Here is a 15,952-nt window from a genome sequence, read left to right on the forward strand (position 1 = left end):
CATTTTTGCATGAAATGCATATGTTACGTTTAATAATCCACAAAGTATTCTTTTCTGAAAAAGAACCTGAAAGATGACAAGGGTTTGCGACCAATAATCCCAAAATAAAGTGAGTTTTAAAATGATTTTAAAAGATATTGGGAAAACAGTTATAATATTAATGTTTAAGTAGAATGTCCGCAATATCTCAAGAAAATTTTATTCAGATTTTCCTGGTTGCAGCCAAAGTCTGAGCATATAGGAAAATACGTCGTAAAAATTTAAAAAAATGGTATACTTGATGAAAGGGATCAAAAAGTTATTTTTATTGACGTTTAGACTGACAGAATTCAGGAGAAAAATAATACCATTTTCTTGATACACCATAGATTTTTTAAAGTTAATTAACCTTTTAAATAAGCCCACAAAACATGTGAAAATATCCATGGTTCCGGGGGTTATTCATATTTGAACAAAACTTTTTAAAAAATTATATTTTTAGCAGTATCTTTTCAAAAAAATGACACAAACATGTGATTTTAGAGCTTTGAAGCGCAATAAATTTGAAGAAAAAGAGTTATAAATTTAATGATATAAAAATGATTCATTCAGGATTCTTCAGTTGTCAATTTAATTGGTTATACAACAGTGAAAAATTGCAAATTCCAATAGTTCCATTTTTAATTTAAAAAGTTAGGGATTTAACAACTTGGATTGAAATAAGCTCTAAGTCTGATAATTTTAAATTCATAAATGCATCATTAGACAATTTCAAATTTAACCGTTTAAGATTGACCATTTTGCAATTTCACCATTTTTAATTTAATGTATTGTAAATTGCAATTATTGAAGATTTTAATGACTTAAATCATTGAAACATTCGAATTTGAATATGCAATATTTGAATAATGAAATATTAAGAAACATTTAATCTTGAAGGTACTATTAAAAATATAAATTAAAAAATGTTTAAAATGCAGATATGCGAGTGCCCTATAATATTTTTGTTAACAAGTGCTTTTTTCAAGTTTAACAAAGTCGATGAGTTGAATATCAATCTGAATTTCAAATGAAGAACTTGCTTTTGATTCAATCATTATTTTGAACTCTTGCAGAAAAAAAAACTTTAATTATTCGTATACTTCAAGTCAAGAGTTTAAATCAAATACTGGTTACAAAAAGAATATAGTAGAAGTAATTTCATTGATCAATTTAATCCTTTTTTCAGAGTGTAATTCGGATTACAGTTTTAATTAACCTAGTTTAAATGCTCGTTAGGAAGGAATATGTAATCAGTTTTCTAATTTGGTAATTCTGAAATTCCAAGGTGAGGCCATCATAGAAAAGATCATGTCAGAAGTGAATACCATACAAGTTTCATCGTCAAACCCATCTGCCTCTACGGATTCATCAAACCCTCTTATGAATGGTATTCCATGCGTGAACCTTGGAAATATCGTCAACGATCCGGTCGATTTGCTTCTTGCTATTAATTCCCAAATAGGGTAAATTTCACATATTAATTTAACATCCATATAGCAATATAGATAAGCATTGTTTTATGAAAAAAGAAAATCAAATTCATATCATTTACCATGTGAATTCTATGTTAGAAAAGTGTTCAGGTGGAACAATTTTTATTATTATTGTTTAATGTATGATTTGCTAATTCACCAAACAAAATTAATAATTATCATTGAACAATTATTCTGAATAATTGTCCCCGTATTGGGCAGTAAAAGCTTTTGGAATTTAGCCTAAAATGTAATATTACACCTTTTTCATGTATTTCTGTGAACCAGTGGCTAGTACAAAGGATCAGAATACAAGAAATAAATTTACTAAATAATTGTTTGAAATTTTATGAGCACGTTCATGAGTATTTCAGAATTACTATGATTTTAACGTGGACGCATCTCATTATACGAGTCGTAGGTTACAGACAGGAAGAGACTGTGATACTCAGAGTGCCACTTTATATCTCATGAATGAATCTCGAACCGATTCTTACGGCGGAAGTTCCACATCTGGCAATGTATCGAATACCACAGAGTAAGCCCATGTGTTAATCCTTTAGAAACCTTTCAAGTACAGATTTCAAGAAGCTAAGTGTCTTCCAGATTTTTCATTAAGAATGTCTATTTTAATTGAAACCTGATATGGGTGGGTGGCCACTGGCCATGCACACAATTTAGAATGCATTTTTTATAAAAAAATTGAGCATTCAAACTAAAACATATAATAAGTGACCGGCTCCAATGAAAGGGGTCTAATGGCTAAAAAATCGGTTTTGCGGTTTTGACGGTTTCAGTAAGCAAAAATCTTCTATATAACATGCAATTTGTATAGATAGGAAGATTAAGTAGCCTCTATAACATTTCTATACTACTTATATCCAGCGTACTTTTGAAGAAAGTTGGTCGTTTGTTGCTTAAACAAATTTCTTTTTATACTCTCATCAGAGAAGGTATTAGATTTGTGTAAAATTTGACCCCTCCAGTTTTTGTCAAATGTCCACGTTTTGAGACCCCCTGAATCTAAAAAACAGGTTTTTACTAATGTGAGTCTGTCTGTATGTACGTATGTCTGTGTCTGTGAACACGATACTTTTGAAAAAATTAATCTCTAAGATTGACCTTCGGTACACTCCTTAAGTGTCCTAAACTAAAGGTTAAGTTCGTTAACCAGCCATTTTTGATAAAAATTAAAAAAGTGGGCACATTTTTAATATTTTTGAGACCACTTTTTCAAAAATTCTCTGTGCGGTTATTCATGGTATTAAAAAATTCGAACAATTTATCCTAATGACTTTTTTCATAATATGAAAAATTATCAGAGTTATAGCATTTACAAAATTCCAAAAAACACGAAAATGAACATTTTAGGCCAAATAACGCACGATATGAAAAAAATTCGAGAGAAGAAAAATGTTGCTTTTTGAATGCCATACAATATTATCACAATAATGTTTTGAATTTTGTTGAAAAATCAAAAGTTCACATTTTGACAGCATACACAATTGTGAAGAATCCAAAAATTACATTTTTCGGACAAACTATGCAAAATACGGTAAAAGATGAAGAGACAAAAATTGTGCATTTGAAAAAGATGTCCAAATTTGTTATCAACCACTTTTTGATAGGATGTATAGTTCTGGCTCTAATCATGAAAAACGTGATTAACGGTAAAACACAAAAAACCTGCCCGCTTCGTGGGCACATTCTAATCACAACTTTTGTCATTTAATTTATTTTTCGTCTCTTGTGTGGGGTTTCAAAAAATTTAATTAATAATTTGTTATTTTTTCATGTTAATGCATTCTCATCAGAGAAGGTATTAGAATTTTTGTAAAATTTGACTCTTCTTCCAGTTTTTGTCAAAAATTCACGTTTTGAGACCCCTTGAATCCGATAAACAGGTTCTTACGAATGTATCTGTCTGTCTGTATGTCTGGCTGTCTATGAGCACGATAACTTTTGAACGAAATAATCTATTAGATTGGCCTTTGATACACTCTTTTAGTGTCCTAAGCTAAATGCCAAGTTCGTTGATCAGCCATTTTGGATAAAAATGCTAAAAGTGAGCGTATTTTGAAAGTTTTTGAGACTACATTTTTTTACGATTCAAAAATTCTCTGTACACTTGTTCATAGTACTTGAAAAGTAAAATGTTTTTTTTCGAAAGCCCTACAAGATTATCATAACAACTTTTTGAATTTTTTCGAAAAATTGATCATTCAAATTTTGATCAAACAAAAAGTAATAAAAAATTTTATTTTGTTGTCAAACTATGCAAGCTAGGAACAAAATTACGAGACAAACATTATGCACCCAAAAAATATCTACAAATTTGTTATTAATCCCTTTTTTATAGGACACGTAGTTTTTGTTTTATTTATAAAAAAAAACAGTGAAAATACAAAATTTAAATTTTTCGACACATGACACAAGCTAAGAAAAAATAAATAGATAACATTTTTTTCCCGAAAGTAGAGAACAACAATTTTTATTAATTTTTTTTTTATATGATTGGTAGTTTCTATTTTAATCGTGAATAACAATATTAAAAATAAAAGAATTACATTTTTGGTAAAATGACACAAGATATAAGAGCATCAAGGAATTTGATACGTAACCCATTCTTTAAAAAATTAAAAACGTACAAGCTGAATAATTTTAAGATAATATCTTATAAAATAAATATAATATGTGAAAAAATACTGAAATGAAATCAACCACTTTCAAGATAAATCAGTTATATGTTTTGTACGATCATAATTCAGTTACTTCAAAAAAGAGTTTGAAATTAATTAGGGAAAAATTAAAGAAACTTCAAAAGAATTTGATCAAATGCCTCCAAATTTAGGGTGAGTTTTAAAGACTTTAAGATGAATAAAATAAAAACTTTTAAAAACTTTATCGAATGAATAGAATTGAGTAAAATTAGAAGAATGTAAAAAATTCAGGATAAATTAATAATAATTTAGGGTGAATTCAAAATGAATTGCAAAAAATAATTTCAATTTTTTTTAAACGGGACAATGAAATTTCGTCTGTTTTAATACCAGTGCAAGTTACGAATTATAATCATATACGTTAATGGGAATGATATAAAATTTCAGGGTTAAACTTGAGTGCGAAGCACGAGATACGTGATGAGAATGTGTTCGTTAAAGCCGAAGGAGCTTTAATAAAAGAGAATTCACAATCATTAAATTACTGTTATCGATATATTTACCTTTAGTTTTAAATAGTCTGTGCAGAAAAGTCGAGCGCGAATCTCTTGTCAGCCATTCTAAATCTAGAAACATTGACTACAAATTCGGATTCGGTGATGAAAAAACCCGTACTCAGCATCTTGTCAAAAATTGTCGAGTATTGTATATTTTTGTAAATTTGACAATTTAATTGGCATTTTTGACTTCAAATTCGGATTCAGCGACCCAAATACTCCTGAAGTACGAGTCGGTCACATATTAAAACAAATTAAAAATAAAATCTTGCAAATCAACTAATTTCAGTATTGCATAATGTCAACCTAAAATTGAAACATAGAAAATAAAAAAATGTGTAATTTTCCAATTGTAAATACAAATTCATTAAATTAAAAAAAACTCTAGTATTACAGAATTTCCCTTAAAACTAACCGTTTGAGTGAAGCCCTAGGGTTACTATTAATGAGTTTTCCGTAATATACTAGCAACAAAAATAATCTCTTATGCATTCGGTACCTATAATGGCCGAACGATTAAAAGAAACATCTTTCCTTACAAAACCGTATGTTTTTTTTTCGAGTGTTATCTTACGAATAATGGTATGTTGTACCTTTCCAATCTCTTTTTACCGCTGGTTATTGCTACTGTCACTTGACACATGATCGCAAATTCCATTATACGCAATCCGCTATTGCAGGTTAGAAATTAATCAACCGATACTATGCAACCACACAACAAAACGAGTGAGTCACGATCGGCTAAGGGGAACGCTTCTATAATTCTGTGTATGGATACAGCCAACGTGGATACCCCAGCATTTTCGTTTATTGCCACAGGCAAAATAATAATATTGCACCCCACTAAAACAGAAACATTAACACGATTCAATATTTCCGCTGTATGAAGGATTTATGAGGTGTTAAGCTACACTTGTCCACCAATCCATAAAACACTTTTTCATGAACAATATACTTTTTCTTTTTTTTGCATTTAAATAGGTTACAACTTTCTGTTGGTTTGAATTCATCTTTGAAAGTAACATGAAATATACTGCATATAAAAATTGATGAATCCTGTTTGTACCTGTTCAGTGGCGCTAAAAAATAAATCAAAAATAGGAATATTTATAAACAAGTAGCATGAATCATAGCTTTCTTCTGGCTTTTATTTTTGTATTCTCTTCTGTCTCGCTAGTGCGCGTGCATGGCGGGACAAACTTTAATGAGAAAATTTGCGTATAAGCCTCTTAAATTGTGTAGACCAAGCAACTTTCAAATCATTTTAAATTTCTTTATTAAACAAAAAAAAATCAGACATACAGAATGGCATCTGGACTAGGAACTGACTAAGAACCTCTGATATCAGGAAGCATTTTATAAGTTTTTTAGATGCCTTTTCGACAATCATATTTTTGATCAATTTAATGATTCATTAGTTATTATTAAGGATGTTGTAGGTATACCGTACTAAATTACCTAATCTCTCATTTAATTTATAAAACTGTCAAAAAGGGTCTAGTGATGATTGCAAAAATATTTAGAAAGGAAACCCAAGTTTGTACGATAAAATAATACTTGAGATCATAATTGTTTATTTAAATGTAATTGTTTGCATATTTGTTTTTTTCTTCTGCTCTAGGCAAAAGTTGTTTAAGATTATATTCACGTTTTTCAGGAATACAGTGAGCTTTTATAAATTACAATTAAATGAACCTGATAACTTTCCCCTATAGGGAAAAGTGTAAGGTAAGACAAAACAAAACAAAAAACAAATCACTACATGGAGAGACTTTGGATATTAATATTTCTTTTATCGCATATCCATAATTCAAATAAAGTGTACGAATTTAGGGATAATCGAGGTTCGGTTAGAAAAAGTCGAATAGTGACTATGAAAATGCAGACTAATATCGTTGATTAGAATAAATCGTATGAATTTTATACTCTTACATAAAAAGATTACAGTATTTCTAAGTCGCTGTATTAAATTTTGCAATGGATTCGAATAACGAAAATTAGTATAGTGCTTTGAAAGAAATGTAACAGAATGTTACGAAAAATGGGGGTCACGTGATGTGTTTCACGCTGACGCATGGCAAAATGAAAGACGGAGAGAAGTGTACGAACGCACACTATCGCATGGACATCATACACTTCTTAATATATATGCCTGTATACGCTCGGATGGTCGCTCGCTGGCTACAGTGGGTTTGTTTACGAAGATTTAACTAAACTTATTACGCATATATAAACCTATCTTATACCGATAAATTGCACGCATTTCGCTGAGAATCTTGATTCTTTCGGTCCTTCTAAACGAAAGAAACGTATCACTACTTGTGAGAAACTTATAGTGCTAGGTCAAAGATTTCAGGTGCTCCAGACTTAATGAACTATTTATCACACACACACACACACACACACACACACACACACACACACACACACACACACACTGAAAATACGTTTAGAGATTTCGGAATCTTTCAAATTCTGTGAAATTGTTGAATGAAAAAGTACAATTTCTGATTTGCCATCTTTTTAAGCATAAAAAAATTAATTTGGTTGAAAACCCACACACGAGAGAAACAAGAAATTAAAAGACGAAAGTTGTGGTGATAATTTTCCCACGCAGCAGACGGATTTTATTTTATTTTTTTACTCTTTATTATTATGTTTTTCTCGATTAAAATAAAAACTACGCACCCTATTCAAAAGCGATTCTTAACGAATTTATACATCTTTTTCAAATGCACAATTTCTGTCTTCTCTTTTTTTCCGTATTTTGCATGTGCTTGAAGTTTCGAATCATCATTAGGATAAATTGTTCGTCTTTTTGGATACTCTATATATCCGTACAGAGAATGTTTTAATGTTAAAAAAAAGTTGTCTCAAAAATGTATCCAATGCGCTCACTTTTTGATTTTTTATCCAAAATGGCTGGCTAAAGAAGTTGACCTTTAGTTTAAGACACTAAATAATATACCAAAGGCCAAGCGAAGCTGTAAACTCTTTTGAAAGTTATCGTGCTAAAAAACTAAACATTGACAGACTAACAGACAGAATAATTAAAAAAAAATATTTTTATGTATTAAGCGACAGTTCTGGAGTTTCAAGTTTTTTATTTGATAAAATGTAAAAGTAATTATTAGCTCATTTGGGAAAGATTTACGGTATTTTATGCTAATATTCGGTATATTCTTTATATATATTTAATATGTTGAAAGATATAAATACAAATATTAAAAACTATTATGCTTAGAATTATCTCAGGGCGTCTACTCGAATTCTGTAAAAAAATTCCCTGACAATTCTAGGATGTTGCCAGGTATCTATAGATTTTCCCAATTCTGACCCTACATCCCTTAAGAAGTATTACATAATACTTAAAAAAAACTTCCGTTATCCATTTGTAAATGGTTAAATGGTAGTTAACTAAGTTTATTAGAAGTGGTAAAAGATAGGAATAAATGAAGCGTGGTCCAAAAAAAGCTTTTTTCTAAAATGTCTGCCCTACAAATTTTTCCTTTCGGTGTCAAAATGTCTCCTGAATATTGTCATTATTTATAAAAAAAATATTTAGGTATCTCTCAAGTCGATTTTTGCACAAAATTGCTTTTTTAATTTCAACTATTAATTTATAATTTTACTTGAGTACATATGCATTTTATTCTTTTTCTATTCTAATATAAAAAAACCATTAACAGCGGAAACTAAAATAACATAAGCAATTTTTTGCAAATCATGGACTTAAGAGTTACCTAAATTTTTTCAATTCTGCCAATATACATTGAACATTTTACACGAAAAGGAACAATTTTTAGGCATCGAGCCATTTTAGAAGAAAAAAATCAGAATATTTTCTAGACCACTATAATATTAATGGAATAATTGCGCGAGTTAATTATGAATAATCTTTTTCTTAGTCCTTATAAATATATGACTGTGTAGGAACAATAAAATTTTTGTATATAAAATCAAATAATATTACTTAATTTATGAAAGTAACTTTATAGAAGGACAACAAATTCCCTAATAGTACAAGCTTTTAGGAAAGTTATAATTACCACTAAAAAAATCCAACTCTTAGCAAAAAATGCCTTTAATATATTGAACTCTAACCTACTTGAGCCTACGAGACAATTGAGATTCCTCATTTTTTGTTATAAATTTCTTTTTATTTTTTTAATAGTCGCTTAAAATTCGGAGCAAATTTAATATTCATATTTTCAGTAAAATATATTCAGGAAGAAATTCTGTTCGAACCTCCTGAAAAATGTGCAATTATATCAGACAACAAATTGAACATTTCCCTTCAAAATTAACATGAAAAAATAATTATTTATTATTTAAAGTAATTAAAATAAAATAATAAATATGGCAAAGTGAACCACCATGTTCAGAATTTTCAACGTAATTTTAAGTTTTCAATATTTTACTTACTCTTAGAGCAGATTTAGAACTATGATTTACTGAATTTTATCTTCCCAATAATGTATATTTGAAGCTTTGTTAACTTATCATTTGTGGGGTAGCCGCTCGACGGAAAACCGGGAATTGTCTGGGAATTTTTTTAAACCGGAAAAAGCCGAAGAATGAGTATAATAGTGAATTTATTTATTTACAAGGAATTTCACAAATTTTTAGAAGAACCATATATCAAATCACTTGGAATATCACAAATGTCATATCACATACTATATTTCAATTAAAAATAAATTCGATTTCAACTTTTTTTTAAATGTTAAGTTTAGTTGTTAACTGTTTTCATTCCTACATCATTTACTTCTCAACGCTAATTGAAAAATCTTTTACTTGATAATTTTTCGATTTTATGTAGCCATTTTTAAACGTAAATTTTTAATTTAAAGGATTTAAAAATAAAACAATATAGATTAATGAATGGTTTTCAAAAATAAACTGTATTTCGAGTTTTAAAAATGGTACAAAAACTATTTTACAATCTGATTCTAAATCGGTTTTAAATGACACAATTTACAGATTTTGACGTTAAAAATTCAACTTTTTCAATACGAAAGCCCCAATAATTAAGAAAATTGACATGTGCTGATTCAAACTTTATAAAATAATTTTAATATAAAAATAACTTACAAATTAATACATTCATTAATTAAACGATTTTATTTTATTTAAAATCCTTTTTAAATATTGTTTCAGTCGATAATATTAAATTTTTAACCCATTCAGTTCGAACATTTTTAATTTAAAAAATATCTCAATGAGCAATTATACATCAAATATTCAAAAGTAAACAATTTAAAACTGAATCGTTTGAAATAGAAAGCCTTGAATGGTAAAAACTTCAGAGTAAGACATTTAAACATTTAACTTCAAAATTGTTATTGCAACATTGAGTAACAATTGAAAATTATTAATTTGAAAGGACCAAAATTGAGAAAAATCAAATTGATTTTGGTATTTAATTTATTTGCAATTCCGAGAGGAACTATTTTAGGTTCACATTTTTATTGTGTGAAAAAATGTGAAGTATTGTATTTTTAACATTTTTATCAACCTTGAAATGATCAACTTCTAATTTTTGTTAAATTGGCAGTACATTTTATATTTGTAAAGTTTTTATTGAGTTGAAACAGATACCGTTTTTTTTTTAATTGGAAGAGGCCATTTTTTTATTTTTAAGATTTTTATTGTGTTTGAAGAAAGAATTTTTTATTTTCGTCTTTTTTGTCTGAATTAAAAGAGGATAATTAAAAAATATAGAAAATTCTTTTTTTTGTTAAATTGGTAGTACATTTTATATTTGTAAAGTTTTTATTGAGTTGAAAGTGATACAGTTTTTTCTTTAATTGAAAGAGGCCATTTTTTATTTTTTAGATTTCTATTGTGTTTGAAGAAAGAGTTTTTCATTTTCGTTTTTGTTTTTAATTAGAAGAAGATAATTAAAAAAATATATATTGTTATTAAGTCGGAGGAGAGGAAATGTTAATTTTCGATTTTTTTCTGAATTTAAAAGAGGGATTTTTTTATTGTTATGGTTATTATAGAACTGGAAGGAAGGAAATTTGTTTTTTAAAGTTTTTTTAAATAGGAAGATGCACTCATTTTTGGATATAGTTAGATGATTGCTGTTTTTTTGGAAGATATCATTTTTTAATTGACCCAACTATCATAACAGTGAAGACGATTTTTTGATCGACATTAGGGTCGATCGTATTTTTTTGTGGTTTGCAATTAATTTAAAAGATATTAATTTATTTTTGATTAAAAATACAAATTAGATGTTTTATTCTTTATAACCAACTGACTAAATGGATTTATCAATAAGACTATGTGAATCAGACTTAACTTACATATTTTAATTGATCTAAATTCATTTCAATCTATATTTTCCAAGGAAACTTTTTTTTATAATGTTTTTATTGAGTTGGTAGATGGACATGTTTCATTTCTTCACACTTGTATTAATGCGAGTTGAAGTTGAGGATAAGTGTTAATTTAGATCATTTAAAACGAGAGCGCGAATTCATATTTTTTAACCAAGGATCTTTGTACAATTCAATTTATCAAAGTGTGAAGGTTTAGGTTTTGCAGTTTAATTGTACTTAATTGAAGAGTGTTAAAAGCTTCTATTTTATATATGTCAATTATTAAGAGTTTAAATAAAAAAGTTCCAAAATAAAATTAGTTTAAACTTTAATTTAAATTTTCTAGTTACGAACATTTTTGAACTACAAACGCACACTTGATTGAAGAGATTTGGCGGGGAATTCCAAGTCAGGAGCCCAGTACAGTCGGTCAGATGGTGTGATCGTCGCGAGTTCGACTATAGACGAAATAGCTCGGAAACCTTCGGACGTTTTTAGTATAGTCTTTTAGAATTCTCGCAAATCCATGTTGCAGATATCACTAGTGGTACTCATTTCAATACACATTCTTATTTAAGAATACTAAAATTTCTTACATTTATTACAACATATGTTACTTAATATTCTGACTTTTGACTAAAAGTTTTACAAAACTTGTTATTGGCCATTATCACTTTTTCACACTCACCATGTTCATACAGCTCAAGTTTACAATAATACATAAAGAAATATCATCTCTTATCATAGTAGGAACCTTTATAGCAGTACCCTGATTATCCCTAAATTCTTACACTTTATTTTAATTATACATATAGAATGAATCAAATATTGATATCAAAAGTCTCTCCGTGTACATTTAAATATACAATTTTGACCTCAACTATTTTTTGATTATTTACGCTTGGGTTCTTTTCCTATAAAATTTGTTGCCATAATGACCTTTTGTGCGTATTTAGTTTAATTTTTACCAAAACATTACAGAAGTTCTTTTCTGACACAAACGGCTTTATTGTACAATTTCAAGCGTTCTTCACTGTGCTATTATTGTTTAAATACTTTACATGATAGATTGTTTAGTTCTTTAGACTATTTCATTTTCGTCCTGGTAAACCCCAGGAATAAATTTTATCTTTAAATTGGATAAAAATGCTGCAGCACGTTTATATGACGAAAATATTTATTTGACATATGTGATCTGTCAAATGGTTGCGTCTAGGACTCTAGGTTCACCGAAAACATTTCATCTATCAATTTTAAAATCCTCGCGGGATTCATTTTTTTAATCGTCTTACATTATTTAAATGATTTTAACCAAAAAATCATTCATCTACACTTGCAGAACACATAGGCTGCACTTTGGTTAGTTTATACTTTATAGTGAACACTCAACCAAGTTCAGTTATTTGCTTTTGTTGAACAAACCTTTAATTTCTTTAGACGCTGATGAAGACTTCAAAAATTATAAACAAACACTATAACGTATGAACTAACCAATGTGCAGCCTAAGTATTCTTTAAATGTAGGTGAAAGATTTTGTTTCGGTGAACCTAGCCGCAGCCGTTTGACATATCACATATGTCAAATAAATGTTTTCGTCAGATAAATTTATCTTTTTTGCAGATAAACATGGGGCAGCATGTTGTCCAATTTAAAGATAAAATTTATTTCTGCGGTTTACTGGGGTGTTACAAAATAAAATTAGGCTTGCGGAAACCTAATGTACGAAACCAATTAAATTCAGCCTCTTTACCTATTTAAATCTGCGTTTCAAGAGGCCTTCCTGTAAGTGGAAATATCTACAAAAATGGTAAAATCTAAGAGAAAAATATATGACTTAATCAGGTAAATGGTAAAAGAAGAGTGATTCTAGTTTCGTTGACATTCGGTAACGAGGGAAAGTCTCTTTTCCTATATTCATGTGGAGTGAGGAGACGCGCAGATTGAAGGGCGATAAAATCGAGTTCGTAGTTGTATTTGCAAAACTGTTTCCTGTGGGATAATCTGGTGTCTTTAAGCTACAAGCGAATGTAAACCACCAACAGCGCCATACTATAGCAGTCACGTGGTGATACCGTTACAGATTTTTTAGTGCGGTCAAAGCGCTAGCAGACCCGCTAAAACGAACCTCATCGGACCACACAATAGTCGTTTCTATCTGCTGCTAACATGCTTAGTCATAATTCAATATTAGCCCCCTTTTTCTCAGCCCAGTAGCACAAATCCCAAGAGAGATAAATTGACCTGGAACACGAAGACTCGGCAAAACGCTATAAGAAAATTCTGACGAATATGCGGACTATTGGTATTTTACTTAGGGTGCGGTTAACGGAAATCCTATATTCGAATCAGGGATACTTATAGTCGTTCGTTTGCATTTGGGTCAATCTTTCTGAAAACTATCATCATTCAAATGCTCTAGTAATCCATTTCCTCCAAGAATAATGCTGGAAAAGAGTAATGATGAAATGAAATCAAGTGCAGGGATCACACAGTTCGTACTCTTCTTTACCACTCCCCCTTTTTATTCCTTTCATTTGGAAAAATCTCATAAAACACCTAAAATTGAGATTTTTAAACCAATTTTCCTCTTTTCCCACTTTTTTCAAATTTTTAATTCATTCTTTAACAATTACAAACAGAAATAAAGATATTAGATAATAAGAAGTTTTTAAAGTTTTGAAAATATTTCTCGAACGATTTATTTGCTAATTTTATAGATTTAGAAGGACATCATCGAGAGCGAAGAAATCGCAAGCACTATTAAATCAAGGACCTAAGCCCGAAACTAGTGTATGCAGCAGTAACTCGAAAAATTTTTGCTTCCTCATAGAGGAAGCTTTGTATTTACGGGGGTAACATGCTTGACAGGCCGAAATTCTCAAACTAATATTTAATTCAATTTGAAATATTTCAAATTACTATAATATTTACTGTAAAAATATTGCATTTTCAATCACAAAAGCGGATTCTCAGCCAAGCAGATTAATTTTCTACCAAAACCAACAAAATTTTCAACCAGAGGGGAATTTTCAAAAAATTGGTTGATTTTTTAGTAAAGAAACAAAAATTTCAACCAAATTGTTGAATTTTCAAGCCAAAAGGAGAAATTTTCTACAAACAGTGGAATTGACAAACAAATAGTTGAATTTTTTAGCAAAAAGGATGAATTCGCAAGCAAAAATACAATTGTGGACTTCAGCCAAAAGGAATGAACTTTCAACCAAAATAGTTGGCTTTTCATATCAGGTTCTATTATTCCAGTTCGCATTTGAGTGGAAAAATCAGAAAAGAGGGAAATAGGGGAATGACTGAAGCCTGATATAATTAAGAGTTTGAATTAATTTGGAATATTTTTAAAATAGGTGATAAAGTACGTAAAACGGCATATTAGAGAAAATGATGTTGTTTTTTCTTGCAGAAACAACATTTTAAAAGTCGGCAATAATATACAAAATTACCGTATATTAGGAACCTTTTAATAAAGGCTCATTATTTTGGAGTTGATTGTTTGTTACATATATCATGTCTTGGTTTTTCAGTTTCGCATATTAGCAAAGTATGTATTTAAAAATATTGTCGCCCTTATATTTTAATTATTTTTGTGAAGAATAATCTTGTTAATATATTTGTTTTTACACTATGATATTTTTTGAGTTGTGATTAACTAAGTCATTCAGCTAAGGAAATAGAAAACGTAGTAGCTTCAGTCATTTTTGTGTTTCCCAAATTATATACTTCTAGTATCTAGCTCTTTTAGAAAAATAATTTGAAATAATTTGAATTAGGAATCAAAATCTATATACTGATAAGAATACATTTTGAAAAATTCAAACAGCATTTTGCAATTATGTTATATAAAAAGGTTTTTCATAATAAATGAAATCCTTTTTCTTTTAAATGCCCCTTTTCACTTAAAATTGAATTACTGAACGGATGTGATCCCTGCATTTGTCTTATTATTAAAAACAATTGAGGATCCAGATTAATGCAGACCTTTCTAAAAATTACAGAAATGAGCATTTTTATTCGGAATATTGAAGTCCGAATCGTCTCTTTCTGCATGAGATTTACTGTCTTCGACAGTGGGTCGTTATGTCGTAAAATCTTTTCTCCTCTGGCATAGTCACCCACCACGTGCAATTACGATTCCGCCATGTACATAATTCTTTTTCGACTGTAAGTAAGAAAACGAATTCCGGGAAGCCTTTCTATCTATACCTGAGCAGCTGATGCGGCATTATCAAATTGTATTTCGACCTGGTAAAATACCGGCATATGTAGGTTAACGATCCGCTAAAAGTTCTTGCGGAATCAATTCTTTCGTCTTAAGGTCTCTTATTTAGACAACTCGTGGACAAACATAAAAAATCAGAGGAATAGACTCCCAATTCACCGAAACCCACCATTTATCGTATTGATTTCCTCGATTCCTTTGAAATATTTACCGTCGCTTTTTTACCGCATAAAAGGAATAACTATTAAGGTCCCGGAAGCTGGAATTGCAACATTGTCATATTGATGTGGGCACTATGCCATAATTTAGTGCTTTTGTGCCCGGTAATTTTGGCCAAAAACGTGTAATACTAGCTTCAGCTGAAGTCACAACTCCGGTATGCGAAACTCAGAAACTATTAGTAGTATCAAATTCTCCTTTGCGCAGAAATTTAGCGCTAATTAAGTACTCTGGATTTATGCCTTACAAAAAATCCGGGCACTTTTTTTTATCAAAAACATGTAGTAATGCTGGCTTCAGGCGACTCTGGTATGCGAAACTCGGAACCTATTGGTGGTATCAAGATCTGCTTTGCGCAGAAATTTAGTGCTAATTAAGTGCTAATATATTCTGCAAAAACTAAATTTTGTGCCCGGTAATTTTGATCAAAAACATGTAGTAATGCTAGCTTCAGGTGACT

General features: G+C 29.7%; 2 protein-coding genes across 7 annotated transcripts in view; both read left to right on the plus strand.

Annotated features, from left to right (window-relative positions):
- Positions 1-15,952, plus strand: part of LOC117177817 — a 165,874-nt gene that overhangs the window by 5,080 nt on the left and 144,842 nt on the right. The gene's annotated exons all lie outside the window — the stretch shown is intronic.
- Positions 1-15,952, plus strand: part of LOC117177818 — a 32,625-nt gene that overhangs the window by 2,155 nt on the left and 14,518 nt on the right. For 3 of the 6 annotated variants that reach the window (XM_033368768.1, XM_033368772.1, XM_033368773.1), the window contains 2 exons: positions 1,307-1,484; positions 1,909-2,031. In XM_033368768.1, the coding sequence (XP_033224659.1) occupies positions 1,307-1,484; positions 1,909-2,031 (301 nt within the window). Of the gene's footprint in view, positions 1-1,306; positions 1,485-1,908; positions 2,032-11,385; positions 11,492-15,952 lie in introns of those variants that run through there. The other 3 variants (XM_033368771.1, XM_033368769.1, XM_033368770.1) reach the window with 3 other exon arrangements.

Source organism: Belonocnema kinseyi, chromosome 8 (genome assembly GCF_010883055.1).
Source record: "Belonocnema kinseyi isolate 2016_QV_RU_SX_M_011 chromosome 8, B_treatae_v1, whole genome shotgun sequence".
Taxonomy (NCBI): Eukaryota; Metazoa; Arthropoda; class Insecta; order Hymenoptera; family Cynipidae; genus Belonocnema; species Belonocnema kinseyi.